General features: G+C 40.0%; 1 protein-coding gene across 2 annotated transcripts in view; it reads left to right on the forward strand.

The window, feature by feature from the left end:
* Positions 1-14,648, forward strand: part of LOC146363754 (low-density lipoprotein receptor-related protein 1-like) — an 82,060-nt gene that overhangs the window by 16,300 nt on the left and 51,112 nt on the right. For both annotated transcript variants that reach the window (XM_084916878.1, XM_084916879.1), the window contains exons 3-4: positions 7,202-7,339; positions 14,433-14,552. In XM_084916878.1, the coding sequence (XP_084773004.1) occupies positions 7,202-7,339; positions 14,433-14,552 (258 nt within the window). The remainder of the gene's footprint in view (positions 1-7,201; positions 7,340-14,432; positions 14,553-14,648) is intronic.

The following is a 14,648-nucleotide window of genomic DNA, read 5'->3' on the forward strand; positions in this document are numbered from 1 at the left end:
CCTCTCCAGGACAACCATGTCTTGGCGGCCGCTGTCATGGTGGGATGGGATGCAGGCATGGAGTCATGGGAAGAAGGAGCTATTCCTACAGAAAAAGCCTTTGTATAGGAGAAAATGAGCAGATTAGCATTTAGGCTGAGGAGGAAAATGGAAATGTCTTTTTAAGGCTCTGATCCGCTTTCTGTTGAAACAGCCTTTTACAGTAACGTTTGGGGGGTTGGGAGGGGATCCTTTCATGGCCTATAATCAGTCATGTAGCTGTAGTCACAGGGGGCACTAGGCAGGGGCAAGAGGGTCTGTAGTGGCAGTGGCTGACACACTGCTTCCACAGAGGAAGGAGAAAAGCCCTGTAAATCCCTCTGGTCTATAGCCCTGAGCCCTCCTCAGCTTCACCAGCCTATCAAAAGACCACGATCGCAGGGCTTTCACACACCACGCAGACACCACTTCCCTTTCTCTGCTGTCTCCGACACACCCTGTCTCCTTCCCAACATCTTTCTCTTTGTCCCGTGTCTGTCCGTCTTCCTCCCTGTCCGGTGGCTTAAGTAGATTCATCTCTGTTCCCTACTCGTTATGGTTCCTATGCAGTCTCTTTTGCTTGCGGAGATGACTTTTTTAAAATATTTTTTTGCAACAGCTTTTATACAGTAATGGTTTGAGTGAAACAACCTATCAATTATGCCAGCACATTTGGGTAAACAAGGAGGTGAATAGATGCGATGTGCTGCTTCACTCGAAGGATTCAGCCTGGAGAAATAATCCACACAAGCTTGGAGGGCTGCTAAAATAGTTGCAGTTTTTAAATCTGTGGATTAGTTGTTTGATTATTATTATTTTATTTAGGATATTCATAGGGCTAAAGTGTCCATAGCAGGAATAACAAAATCTAAACTTCAACCATTTTCCAAACTACTAGTTTGACATGATTTTCTTCTGTCTGCAGGCAAATCCTGTGCTTGGTCTGTGTTTAGCTTGAAATGGATAAATTTACTTTTCCCAACAAAATAGTGAAACTGAAGCAAAGTGTGTATTCATTTTAACGCTCATTGGAACTTTTGGAAGAGAAGTGCTAGTTTTTTCCAAATATGTTTTGATATTTAATGAGTTTACCGTTGCTGAACCCTCTTCTAGTCATGTCTGTGTGCATGATACTCAAACATGAATTTTGGGTCATTTGCACACGATCCTTGTCAGTATCTTGATTGTACCATGCAGAGAAAGACAGAGGTATTAGATACACAAAACCTACAATACAATTCAGTTGTTGGATTGTATTTATTGTACTGTTTCATTACAATTGGGTAAAAACTAGCACACACGTCTGCTCCCAGTGGATTTCTCCTCAGTAGGGTTTGCCATAGTCATGTGCTCATTTTGTATGCCGCTGCAAAGTGTGTGACTCCAGAGTGGGGAGAGTCCATCAGTGGGCAGGCCTGCCTGTCACCCTGCGTAACATATTAATTCGAGCTGACAGCAGACTGTATGGGAGTCAGTCAGGGGCTGCTATGGAACCCAGAGAGCAGGAAGAAACGCGGGCTTTTATGAGCAGAACAAAAGATCGACAGGGGATCTAAATTTAAGGTAATTGCATAACTACTGAGGATGGGGGATGGTTGGATCTGAAGCCTGAGGTGTAGGAGGGAAGCGCACATTAGGAAAGACCGTCTTTCACTGGTGTCCATCAGTAAAACCTTAATGGAACCCACGACATACAAGGGATAGCTGTGCCTATTTTTGAAGGTGATGCATTATCTAAAGTGTGCACTGTGCTCTTGGTAAAGACTGCACACTGCAATAGAAATGCCGTGAAAGATAAACGAGTTTGGCATTGCAACTCAGTTTGTCTTACGATGAATCTCAGATAATTTTTTTTCATACGTGATACGTAGAGAATGAAAGAAGTAAGTCACGGAGAACAGTTAACAATAAAGATCCCGGAGGGCGCTGTGAGGTTATGCTTATATCACTGTTAAATGATCCTGATGTTTAGTGCAGCGATGTAATGATCCTCATTCTGCTCACTAATAGGTGTGGGAGTTGTAATTTCCCCTTGTTTTTCTGTCTCAGTAAAGAATCTCTGCAATCTCAGAGTGAGGTGGCTTAATAACGATAATGCTAAAGAGTAAGAATGTCAGTAAAATTAATAAAATGTAAATGACAGCTGCAGAACTGCAGAACTGGTCTCATAGAATTAAGGGAGGTATTTCTTTCTGTACGTTGACAGCTAAGATGGGGGTTTTTTGGCGGGGGGGTTATGTGGGATAACAAAAGCATGAGGGACTTAATCCAGCCAAATAAATTGTTGGTTAATATTCTTTTTTTTTTTTTTTAAAGAAAAAGTCAGGCTTGACCTCACCAACAAGCAAACAGAACAATCAACAGTCCCTTGCTGTGAGCTGTGTTGTGATTGAAACTGATGGAAAGTTGGCAACCATAAGACACAGTGATGTGCATAACCGTGAAAATAATAACTGCTGTGGAGAGCAGTAGATAAATTATGCTGTGAGAATGTGAATAAAGTGGAATATAAACTGCAGGATCAAATGCAAGGTAAGGCCGGAGATACGGTAAAGTTGTTTTGTTATGTGCGAACCTCCTGGCAGTCAATGAATAAATTAACTAAGACCTGAGGCTCAACGTAGAAGTTTCTCTGTGTTCCAGTTTTGTTTTCACAATCGCTGCCGGGAAGCTTTTCATGAAACTCCTCGCCTTCTTATATGTGAACACTTGAAATGATGAATCAGGTGAGGACATTGTTACGACAAGTTACGGTACTCGACTCAGTGCGTCAGCGGCATTCTTGCTGCTGGAAACACTTCAGAGACGTATTGCACGTGTAAAACTTGAGCACGGGCAAAGGAAATGCCCAACCACTACAGACTTTAACACCGGTTATTGTAAGAGTAATAAACCATAAAGAAGAAATGAGCCCAACTTTTTACATACTAACAACATGGATTTAGTGATCTTATAACACAGAAACGGCACTTCTGACTTGTTTACATCTTTACATCAGTGACACCACATAAGTCTGTAAAAGCTGGGTGCAAATGAAAGTTCATCTTGTTTACATCATTTCAGTTCTGGGCTCGAGCAGTGAAGACGTCTCCTGTGTTTGGTTTTCTCCTGTCATGGAGCACTTTTTTTTTTTTTTAATCTGTTACAAATTGCATTTCATTTTCATCGTTATTATTGTCATAGGATTTTTTTTGAAAATTGTATTATTTTGAAAGACAATGCAGAGTCAAAACCATCTGTGAGAACCAGTCAGTGTAATCGGCTTCGAAAGGTCACTAACAATTAGTCATGCCTGGGAAACCAGATTTGAGATTAGAAACCATTCAAACTGAACAGTAGATAGAATTAGTCACTGAAAGCACCGTGTGGGCCGTGTAATACTTTGAAGTACTTCAAACCAGAATGGGATCAATCCAAATACCCCTTTTGTTCATATAATTTATATTTTGTCATTGTACAGACAAAAAATTGAACTGTAGTTCAGCTGTTACAAACTGGGAAAAGCAAACAGCTAAGAAACGCCACCTGCTGTTGTCAGGATTCAGCAGCTACAGAAAACCTATCCAGATAATGTTAAAGCAGCCCACTGATGAGATGTTTTACCTGCTACCTGGTTTACCTGGTCTAAGCAAAAAATGCTCACATGCACACCAAAAGCTGCAGAGCTGTATTAAAACGTCTTATTTTCCCTTCAGCTTTGCAAAGTAATAGAAAATGGCTGCTTCCAGTAAAATACACTGCCAACAATTTCCCAAACTGGAGCAGCCGGTACAGGGTTCATGTCTATTGTCCCCCACAAGTTATTTAATCCTCCACATTGTCTTTTCTATTTAGCTTTCTGCTGCTGGTCGTTATTCAGCTCCTGCCAATGTATTACTGAGTTGTGAAACACAAACAATTCAGTCTTTTTGATTGTTGGCAGTTGTTAGTGTGTTTTCCAAAAAGTTCTGCTGCTTGCTGCCCTGTCAGCAGAAGTAGAGATGTGTGTAGAAGAAGAGCCTGTTGTGGGTGTGATGGAAAGCAGAGATCAATCTTTTTAGTCTCTCGGTGGCCGTAGAGCACAGAAATCCGATTCCAGGTTTACTTTGATTAGCGAGTATGTGAGTTTACCTGTCTGCTCAGTCGTCAGCAGATCACATTTCAAGAAAAAAGCTCCCTCGACACACAGTTGCAAAGACACATGTTTCTGCTGTTGGTATAATTCAGATGTCTTGCACTCCGACTCGTCTTTTATACTCCCCCGAGAACTGACGACAAATGCTAAATCCATGGCAGGGTTTCTTTTCCAGTGTACATGGCAGATTATTCCTGGTACTGTCGTTTATGTAAAAATCCCCACATTGGCAGTGTGTTGAATGTAAATCAGGCTGGCTTAGAGGCCAAGGCTGTAGGAGGGCTGCTAATATGCTAGCATCCCCCATACCGGAGAGCTACTCTCCTCCCTAAGCCAGATGTATGAGAAGCTAATTCTAAGTTTGAATGTGGCACATTTTCCACGCAGGCTGCTGATGTGGGATCGTTATGGAAGCTCATGTCACTTTAAGGCACTTGTTTTAACAGAGTTAAATGTGATGTTCAGTGTGTGGTTACTAATCTCTCTTGGATGGATCAGGGAGCCTCAGAAGGAATGCTAGTGGTTTTCATCAGGGAATGCCGACATGCAGGCAAATATTCTTTCTCCCACATGTATCTTATGGCTTGTCTTGGGCATTAAGAGACGTGTAACTTTCTTTTAAGACTCAAACGATATGCATTATACAAAGATATAACACAGCAAGCTTTTAAAAACTATGTTTTCATTCCCCTGCATTTGCTTTGCTGGGTTTACAATCAGGAAAGCTGCAACTAGTGTCAGATAAACTGCAGTTTGGCTGCATCAGCTGGTTAATATTCAGAAAACTGAGAATTTGTGTATGCGAACATCTGAAGCAGGTTTGCTGCTCGGGCTATGTGCATATTCAGATACCGTCCTCTGAAAACATATCCCAGCACAACATGTATTCTGCAGAACTCTGCAGATCGTTTCCTGTGAAGGAGGTGAACTTTATTTTTTCTGCTTCAAGTGTTTTTCTAAAATGGGTCAGCAGATGTTAGAAAGAAAGAAAGAGAGAGAGAGAGAGGGAGGTGGAGGAGGAAGAATAATAATAAGAAAAACAGCCAAGGCAAACTGTTTGCTCTGCAGTGTGGGCCGAGAGGAAAGCTAGAGAGAGAAGAAGAGTGGGAGAGATCGAGGGAAGAGACGCTGCCTCTTCTGTATGTTTTGGTCTTTTTTTTTAACTCAGCATTTTCTAGGCCAGAGGACATTATGGCCTCTGTCCTCTGCACTCCTTAAGATTCAGTATTTATCAGTGTTTTCTTTTAAAAATTTCCTTCAGTGTCTGCCAAGTGATCTTATGCTGCAAACTCTCTTTTAATATGTGGGCGCATTAAAGGTAACCGCATGTTTGCATGTGCTGTGTATCACTTGTGCTGTAACACATGCAGGAAGCCTTTAGTGTCAAATTTGCACCTAAGAAAAAAAAACACACACTGTGCACCAATCGTGCAACTTGTTGCCTACAGCAGCAAATCTAAAAGCAAAACGAAGTCATTATGGCCTGTAAATACAGGCAGCAAATTAACTTTAGGCCCTTTTTATAAAGCTAAATGTTGACGTTTAGTTCTCTGATAATAGAAGTGACCTAAACCAACTGGAACTCAGAGTCAACCATAGTAAGTAATGTGAGCCATTTAGAGTAAAAGATAAAGCATTTTTATCTGCAAATGTTTATTGATGTTAGTTTTATCTCTTTAATTTTAGCCCTTCTATGTAGCCAGAGACGACTGCTACACCCCTTTTCTGAATTCTGCCTCTCTGGCACACAGCACACTGGTGATACTATTTTAAAACTCTATTATTAGTATATAAAGCCCAGAATAGTTTTAATATATGTTGTTGTTTTATGATGGCTCTATTGTGCAGCAGTTTACACATTTGCCTGACAAGCAAAAATATTGCTGGTTGTGTCCCAACAGGAGACACAAATAGGGATTGGAACTGAAAACCGGCACCAAATTTTCAAAGTGTTGGAGCTTATCAATTCCTGTATCAGTGTCCGCAGGTGCTGGCAATGCACACTGATTGCAAATCAACAGTATTGCTACATGCACGTCTAGTGTTATCAGAAAAAGGGGGTCACGGCAGAGAGGATGAAGCGATCCAAAGCATTGCTTCATGCAGAAACGTGATAACAACTTAGTTGTAATGTCTTTAACATCATTATTGAGGTGGGAACGCCAGAAACATGCTGAAACATCTCCTGCAACACAGGATTCACTTGCTCAAGTGTCATGCATTTGATGCGATATGGATGAGCACCACAAGTGCTACCAACCGAGCAGCTCGTCTGTACAGATGCTTAACATGATTTTAGTTGACTTCAAATAAAGCTTTCAATAAATGACATTCTTTCATTTCTTCATCTAGCATTAAGCGATAGTCTGTTTGGGATTAAATAATAAATAAATAAATGATAAATTAGTTGTACTGCATTGGAAATCTGCAGGCATACTTGTTTTCTCATATAAAACTGGGTCAAGAATCAATAAGGGAATTGGATTGATTAGCAAATTCAATAATGGAGTTGGTATCAATAAAACCTCATCAATCCCCATCCCTAGACACAATTCCCTTTGGGGAATCTTTCACCTGTGATGATCTTAAAGGTCGCGGATTTAACTATAAGGGTTTTGTCCATATAATACTAGGAAATAATAAGCCAGCACCTCACCAGAGTCGTATGCAAAACTAATGGACAACAGAGGAAAATGCACAGTTTTATCTTATCTCTGTACAGTTTGTCTTTGCACATGACAGCCTCCTCAATAAATGTTATAAAATTAAGCAATATTAGAAGAGTTCTTTAATGAGTCATAAAGAAATTTAATTCTTTTGATGCCAGGAATTCACTTTTAAGTATGTAAAATGCGTTTAATAGTTTTATGAAGCCTCATTAAGCTCAGTTGTGAATTTACGATGTGTTTTTGTTTTTCTTGTTGTTGTTGTTGGGTTGTTGTTGTTTTTTTTTTTGGGGGGGGGGGGTTAGATGCATGCATTATTCTGCTTCATCTTTGAGTTTTACTGCCTTAAAATATTGCCTTATACATCTGCTTTTACTTAAAAAATCTTTTGCATGTTTTCCAGGCACACACAACAAAGTGAACCAGTGTCCTGTCAATAAATATCCATGCCTGGATGTGGAAGTGTGTCTCCATGCAAGCAGATTTTGTAACGGAGTCCCTGATTGCACTGACGGCTGGGATGAGGGGCCTCACTGCAGAGGTAGGAAACAAACTGACACACACACACACACACACACACACACACACACACACACACACACACACACACACACACACACACACACCCCTTCCCCTTCCCCTCTGTCATACTGACACTTTTGCCCTTTGTTGTGGGTCAAAATTAACCAGACAGCTTCTGTTATAAAGAAAATGTTCGTCTTGCCATCCCAAACCATCATTTTTATCGAGTCATCCCCTCTGTTGGGCCATTTAATGAGTTGGCCTGTTCTAGCTTGTGCAATTACTATGGAATTTCTCTTTCAAGGGAAAAAAAAGTCATTAATTTATCAATCAGCTTTGCTACGAGGCTGTTTCCCCCAATCCTAGCAGGAATAATAAGCATTCAGACCAGATGCAGCTGAGAAAAATCCCATCACATCCTCCCCTATTAATTAGAGACAGCAGAAGAATGAGTGATGGAGCATATTGAGTCCATAGTGTATTTCTTTGTTGCAGCTGACAAAAGAGCAAACACTGGCTGCCTTTTGAGAGCTGACTCAGTATTCTGCAAGGTAGTGCTCAGATATCCTGTAACTGTCTGAAGTTTGGCTTTGTCACATCTGCCAAGAAGGATAGAATCAGAATCAGAAATTATTTTTTTGTTACAGTGCTCCATTATAAACAATAGGGTTTGTTTGTTTTGTTTTTTTTGGTTGGGGGTGGGGGGTGGGGTTGTTTGTGTGTCAGCAGAATTATTTGGAGACTAAGAAACTTGGTAGTGAATCAGAGCGATAATAACGGATCTGGATCAAGGGTGTGGATCGCAGCAGTTTATATTCACTATTCGGTTATACCAGCAGCCTGTCAACAGACATGCCAATTCAATTCAGTTTTATTGATATAGCGCCAAATCACAAGGTGCTTTATATTGTAAGTTAAAGACCCTGCAATAATACAGGCAGACAAACTTTAACCACTCCTCTTTAAACTACCTATACACCATTTGCAATGACATTGCAGTAGAAAAGCTCCCGAAGGGGCCCCACAGGGGGGTGTGCAAGGCACAGCAGCTGTTTGGAGAGAGTGGGGCAGAGTTCTAATATGCATTATTATGAGCTGATATTTGATGTAAACTCTTAGTTCAAGTACTCTCTTTGCAGAAGTGCATGCACGGTGTTTTTCAGAGTATTGGCCTTGACAGAGCTCTGACTCAACGCTCGTAATTTTGTGCCTCTCCTTTTCCATTGTGCTGTTCTTTTCCTGGAATATAAAATTACTAAATCTAAATCAGATATTTACCATCAACAGTAAAGTTTCAGAGTATCAGAGACCTGGATCAAGGGTGAGTCTGCTGAGCTCTCAAACATTGGCTAATCTTTTGCCATTTAAAAAAACATATTAACCAAAGCGTCTGATGTCTGTTGCACTATCAGCAACACAGAGATCTGATCTCTTTATCATTTATTGGCTTTAACTTTGTATCAGTTTACAGCTTTAGGCATTTGATGCAAGGTTCTATCTCTATTTTCAGTTTGCTTCCTTCCATGTGCTCAAAGAGTAATCGTGAACCACTCTGTATCAATATTAATCCGTAAGTCCTCCACACTGAGTTGAGTCATTACAAAAAAAAGTTTGTGTGATTAGTTGAGACCAGAAGAAAATGAGATGTGTTGAACCACAGTGTGGGTGAAAGTGTTAGTAACCCACACAGCGGTCATCACTGCTACACAAGCCTTTTATGCAACGCGGTGATGATGTCATCCCGTTACAACATGCACTGCCTGTCCCTGAGGACACAGGTCCAGCTGTTTTCAGTCAGGCAGCGGTCTACGCACATAAGTACTTAAACACACCGGCATGTGTGTGTGCCTGTAATGCATACATGCATGCCCTCACATGTGCACACAAATATACACTCACAAAGTCACATTCTTACTCATGCAACCAAACACATGAGCTGTGTGTCCAGAACTTTTGGCATTTGCCATTTGTGAGACCACCTCATTTCAGGGAAAAGGCTTTCACAAGCTTTGTAGTGTTTGCTCGTACAAACTGCCAGGTTGTGCAAGTATACCTGGCCACTGATATTTGAAAGCACACTTTGTCATTCAGCGTTTCTGAGTAATTCTGTCAAAGTTGTTGACAAGCGGTTAGAAAGGGGAATGCTGCACGGTATTTCAAGCTTTCTAAAATATGTTTTCTGTTTTTTCACAGTGTGCGGAAAGCTTTGGGGTTAAGTAGCTCGCTTTATGTACTGGATAAAAGGGAATCAACATTAGTGCTTTGATGGGATGTGAATCAGACAGTTAATTTGACACCTGACTGTATGCAAACATTTATAATTATCAGTGAAATTATAACACAAATGCATGAATATACTCTAATGTTGGTCACCTTTAAGTTTGATCTTGGGTGATTATACTAGTTGGAGCAAATTAGAAAAAGATGATATCATCCAGCTTTATATACTGGTCATCCCATATTAAATCTAGGAACAAAATTAGGTTGTCAAAGAGGAAGGTAGTTGTTAAATTGATATTATTAAACTGCATAAATGTCTAATAAGATAATAAAGTAATTGTGATCATATCGTCTGATAAAGTCTGTGGCCGGAGCCTTCACTACATGGGTACACAGGTCTATAGATTTGGACAAGGACACACAATTTGAAAAATGCCCTTTGAAGTAAAGCAGTCAAGACATCTCAACTTTAATTCAGGATGTTTAACAGAATATTGTTCAGAAAATGTTGGACTTACTTATCCAAGCTCAAAAGGAACCGGAGCATTGACTAATAAGTATGTTCATGGCCAGTTGTATCCAGTGTCCTCCCTATTTCATATATTAAAGACATAACAGATCTGGAGTTGGTTCCAAGTGTTTCTAGCTGTTCATTGGACCTCCTAATGTGCAGGTATTTAATGCAAATGAGGCCATCCAAATTTTTGAGTGGTCAGAAAATAACTGCAACTTCCAAAAGTTAATTATGACATTATTTTGTCAAACCTCTTGAAGACTACACTTCAGTCATTATACTGTTTGCTTCATTTTGAGTCTGCTGTGTTGGTCTACAGAAGCAAAAATATGAACACTGTGTCATTGTGAGATGAATGTATACAATGAGTCTGCAAAGACATGGATGCAAACTGAAGCTTCACTAGCGAATTGAAGCATACAACCTCAAGATAGTAGTTCTAGTTTATTGTTAATATTGCAGATAAATGCGATGTATAATATTTTTTTGTGCCTTGCTCAAGACAAGAGCATTTGAAAAGTACATTTTACCATGTGGCTTTGCGAGAGTTCAAACCAAGTAAGTGAAACCTGTTTAATCAAATAGACTGTTGGCAGTTATGAAGTCCTTCTGTCGTATAGGTGAGTGATTTGCAGGCCTGCGTTTCTCTTTTCTTTGAGGGTGAGGAAGCCTCTCTTTCAAGACGCAACTTTAGACCTGCCTCTTAGATGTGAATGATTGACAAGGAAAGAAAAAATGGGGTCATGGCAGTGTTATTGAGACTTTCCCCCCCCTCTCTTTCAAGGCACCCCACTGGAACCCTGATTATTGTAGTGACCTATCGCTGTTGTTTATGCAGAGCTTTAATTGTCCTTCACGTTCCATTGTGTAACTGTGCAATGACAATCGGTCATCGGACTTCAATCGGACTTGAAGCTGCCTGTGGAAATACTACATTATAAGCTTCATTCATGAGTGGGTCTTGACCTAAATTGGTTTATGGGCTGCAGTTAAAAGTGAAGGCTCTACAGTGCTGTAATCTAATCATAAATGATCATTGGCTGAAGATAAAAGAAAATGCATGTATTTAATTTATTTAGCAAGTTGTGCTGCTGCCATGCACGGGAATGTGCTACAGCAGGTGTACTTTGTGAGTCGTTGTACATTTGTGTTTGAGTATTTGTGCAAGTTTAAATTTAGACATGTGGGCAGCATACTGCCACTGTTTGGGAATAAGCTAGCTACTGTTTGCTCATTACTCAAGCTGCACTATGTGTGTTTGCAAATGGTTACTTTGCCCTATTTGATCATCAAGCCTGCAAACAACTGGCAGTAGATACATTGTATGCTCACTGACATATAGCTTTATAGTAATGTTAGCTTTTGCCATCAGCTACTACAATATAAAGTGTGTGATAGAATCCACAATTGCTCATAGTCACAAAGTAGTTTAAGGGATTGAAGCGTCTCAATTCGAGATGCAATAACATCATATTTAATGTGAACTGCTAAAACATGTAAGGTGCACATATAGACAATTTTTAAAAAGAAATTTTCAGATTGCCAGAACTTTTTTTTTTTTTTTTTTTTACAAAACATGGGGCCAAAAACGTGAACGTGACAAATGCCATCATTTAATGACACAACGTAGGATAATGTGAGGCTTCCGTCTGTGGCATGTAGAAGGCAAAAGCATGTGTAAACCTGTCTGCAGACAGTGAGAGCACAAAGAATGTCCTGTGAAACGCCTTTCTTTAAAATGTCACACGCTGAAATCGCCTCTTTATACAGTTATGATATCAAGTATGGAAATAAAGGCTTTTTATAAAATAAAGCTGATTCATTTTCAAGCCACTTGGTGGATAGATTATGATAAATTGTCTTTTGTTGACATTTATTAAGTCACTCATTTGTTTTTCAACTGTATGAACTCAACACCAAAATGTGTTTGTCTCATTCAGCCTGTGTCACTGCTGTAGCCAGCCTGTCAGCATCATGATTGGGTTTTAGAGGAAAATGCCAACTTTCATAAATTTCCTCATGGGCTGAGGAAATGAGTCCAAGGACAGTTCTTCCCTTCTTTCCATCTCCGCCCTCTCTCCTATTATTATTCATCATATTCATGCTATTGTGTTGTGCTAATCACACCATTTACTTGTGTGTGTGTGTGTGTGTGTGTGTGTGTGTGTGTGTGTGTGTGTGTGTGTGTGTGTGTGTGTGTGTGTGTGTGTGTGTGTGTGTGTGTGTTAATTGAAGGCAGGCCCTAATTTAGCACAAATAGTCAGAATACACATATTGGTGGGATTTTGCTGAAACCTCAGAGAGTTCGAGTAGCAACCTTTTCTGTCATTACTATACATGAATCATATTTTCACTGATGCCTTTAAGACATTCAAACTAAATTTGTTGTTTAAAGACTCGTTAGCCTACTAGTCCTCACATCAGATGTCTCCCTTCTTCCACATAGAGGTCTATAGTGAAATTGAGGGTTGCCATCCTTGCAGTAACAGGATCAATGACTCTGGCGTGCTGGTTTAAGACTGAAGGTCTCCAGTGTGTCACTGTGTGATTTGTTTGCTTCGTTCATTAGCTCTGGTCAAACGTCTGACATACAGCTGTTGTTTGTTTGCTTAGGGCTGGAACGTTCTAACCTCATCCTCGAGTCCTGTATGCGCAGTTTACACCTCCAGCCTTCTCCTCTCCCTTCACTTTCTTGTTTTTCTTTTCTTTTTTTTAATTGTTTCTTCAATTCTTTCTCCATGCATCTGTTCTCCTCTGAGGTTGGATCAAGTACGTTTTTCATATTCACATCCCAGAATCTTTTTTTTTTTTTTTTTTTTTTTTTAACTGTGACTAAGGTAAAATATTACATTTGTTCAGCGATACATTAGCCTTAATTTTAACATGAATTCGCTCTCCATTTACATCCAGAACCTACTTTGACCAAACTCTGTCAAACATATGAAAACCAAATCATCCTTTTTAATTCATAGGACCGTTATTATAACGGATCATTACAGATTTCACTTATTAATTTTTCATTTGTTGGATTTTTATGAATAGCATTAATGGTATATAATAGAATAGTCCTTAATATTAGAATATTCCTTAATATAATATATAATATTTAAGTATAATGTCACTTTGTATCACCCAGCCTTTGCTAAACGGAATCCATGAACCTGGGCTGTGATAAACATGCTGGGTATTTTAGCTCTCTGCTTGCCTGTGGTCTCTCACAGCGTGAGCGTTGCTGAATGGATTCGATATGGGCCACAATGTTTGCTGGGAGACTCTTCCTTTCAACGGGGCCACAACAAAAGAGTCATTATTGCCTAAAGTGCCACAGGCTTTGTATAATAAGGGTCCTTCAATAGGTCCAGTCTCCACTCTTCACAGCTGTGCCACGACTAGCTGCAGTACACATAGTGTATGAACAATTACAATTTTTTTTGTTGGAGGTTGGGCTAAATGTCTTTGTGCTGCTAGAAGCCTCCTTTTTTACTTATCTTTTCTATTTTTGGGTTGAAATTTGCTTTAACCTTAAGTTTTTTTTCTATGCTCTCTCTCCTCGGTCCTGCTGTTCATATTGATATGAGGTTAGAAGATGAATTCTTATCTAGCTAATAATGAGTCCTAAAACCAATTTTAAAAAAGAATTGACTTGTTAATCTGGTAATTGAGCAGCCAGTCTTTAAATACAAGCAAAATAAGTAATGACTTAAAGTGGTTGGAAGTTCCTTTACAAAACTGTTTGTTTTAATGCAAATAGTTGTATGGTGAACACTGTGATGCATCCGTGTATTTTACTTTGGAATATGAAACGATTTATATGCGTGTCTCTGCTGAGGGGGCTTTGGAAATCCTCACCGAATGAGGAAAAAGTCACCTTAAAGTACACCATGACAAACAGTACATACTGTTTTAATGTATTTAGTACTGGACTCATGAACAGTGTCATGTGACAAGAATCTATCACAGCCACACAACCCTATTCATGCTCTTGCCCCGACACACACCTCTGCATGCTCATGCACAACCTACAGAGGCCATGATGAGAGGATGTGCGGATTCCCCTCTTTCATTTCATGCCAAAAGGATGTGACCGTGAGTTTCCTCTGAGGCTGGAAAAGAAGAAGCTCTCTAATGTGTGCACATTCAAATCACCGCGTCTGTCACATGCACAGATGAATACACACGCTTACCCACAGTCCTTTTGTCTCTCATACACACATTCACATGCACTTGCAGTCTTGCAGTCCTGTAAGACAGGATAGGATTGGACACGATAGCATGCCTCTGTAAAGATTGCCCTGGGATCATCCCTGCTATCCTTAATAGTATTCATGTTTCAGCAGTATTTAACACTCTCTATGTTGCTCTGTTTTCCCTGGTTTAGCAAACACACCAGACTGTGCCTCCCATGGGTGCGAGATTGGCTGTGCAGTGACTCATGATGGGCCTCGTTGCTACTGTGGAGATGGTTACGAGGTTGCTGCAGATGGAAAGAAATGTAAAGGTGGGTGGTGATTTGGCAAATTCATTTTAGTTTGGCCTAAGACAAACAGAAAGTAACCATCTGGTTGCTGACTGCAGGGGACAGCATGTAGAGGTG

The sequence above is a fragment of the Perissodus microlepis genome, chromosome 20 (genome assembly GCF_051167445.1).
Source record: "Perissodus microlepis isolate ML-2025 ecotype Zambia chromosome 20, ASM5116744v1, whole genome shotgun sequence".
Classification (NCBI taxonomy): Eukaryota; Metazoa; Chordata; class Actinopteri; order Cichliformes; family Cichlidae; genus Perissodus; species Perissodus microlepis.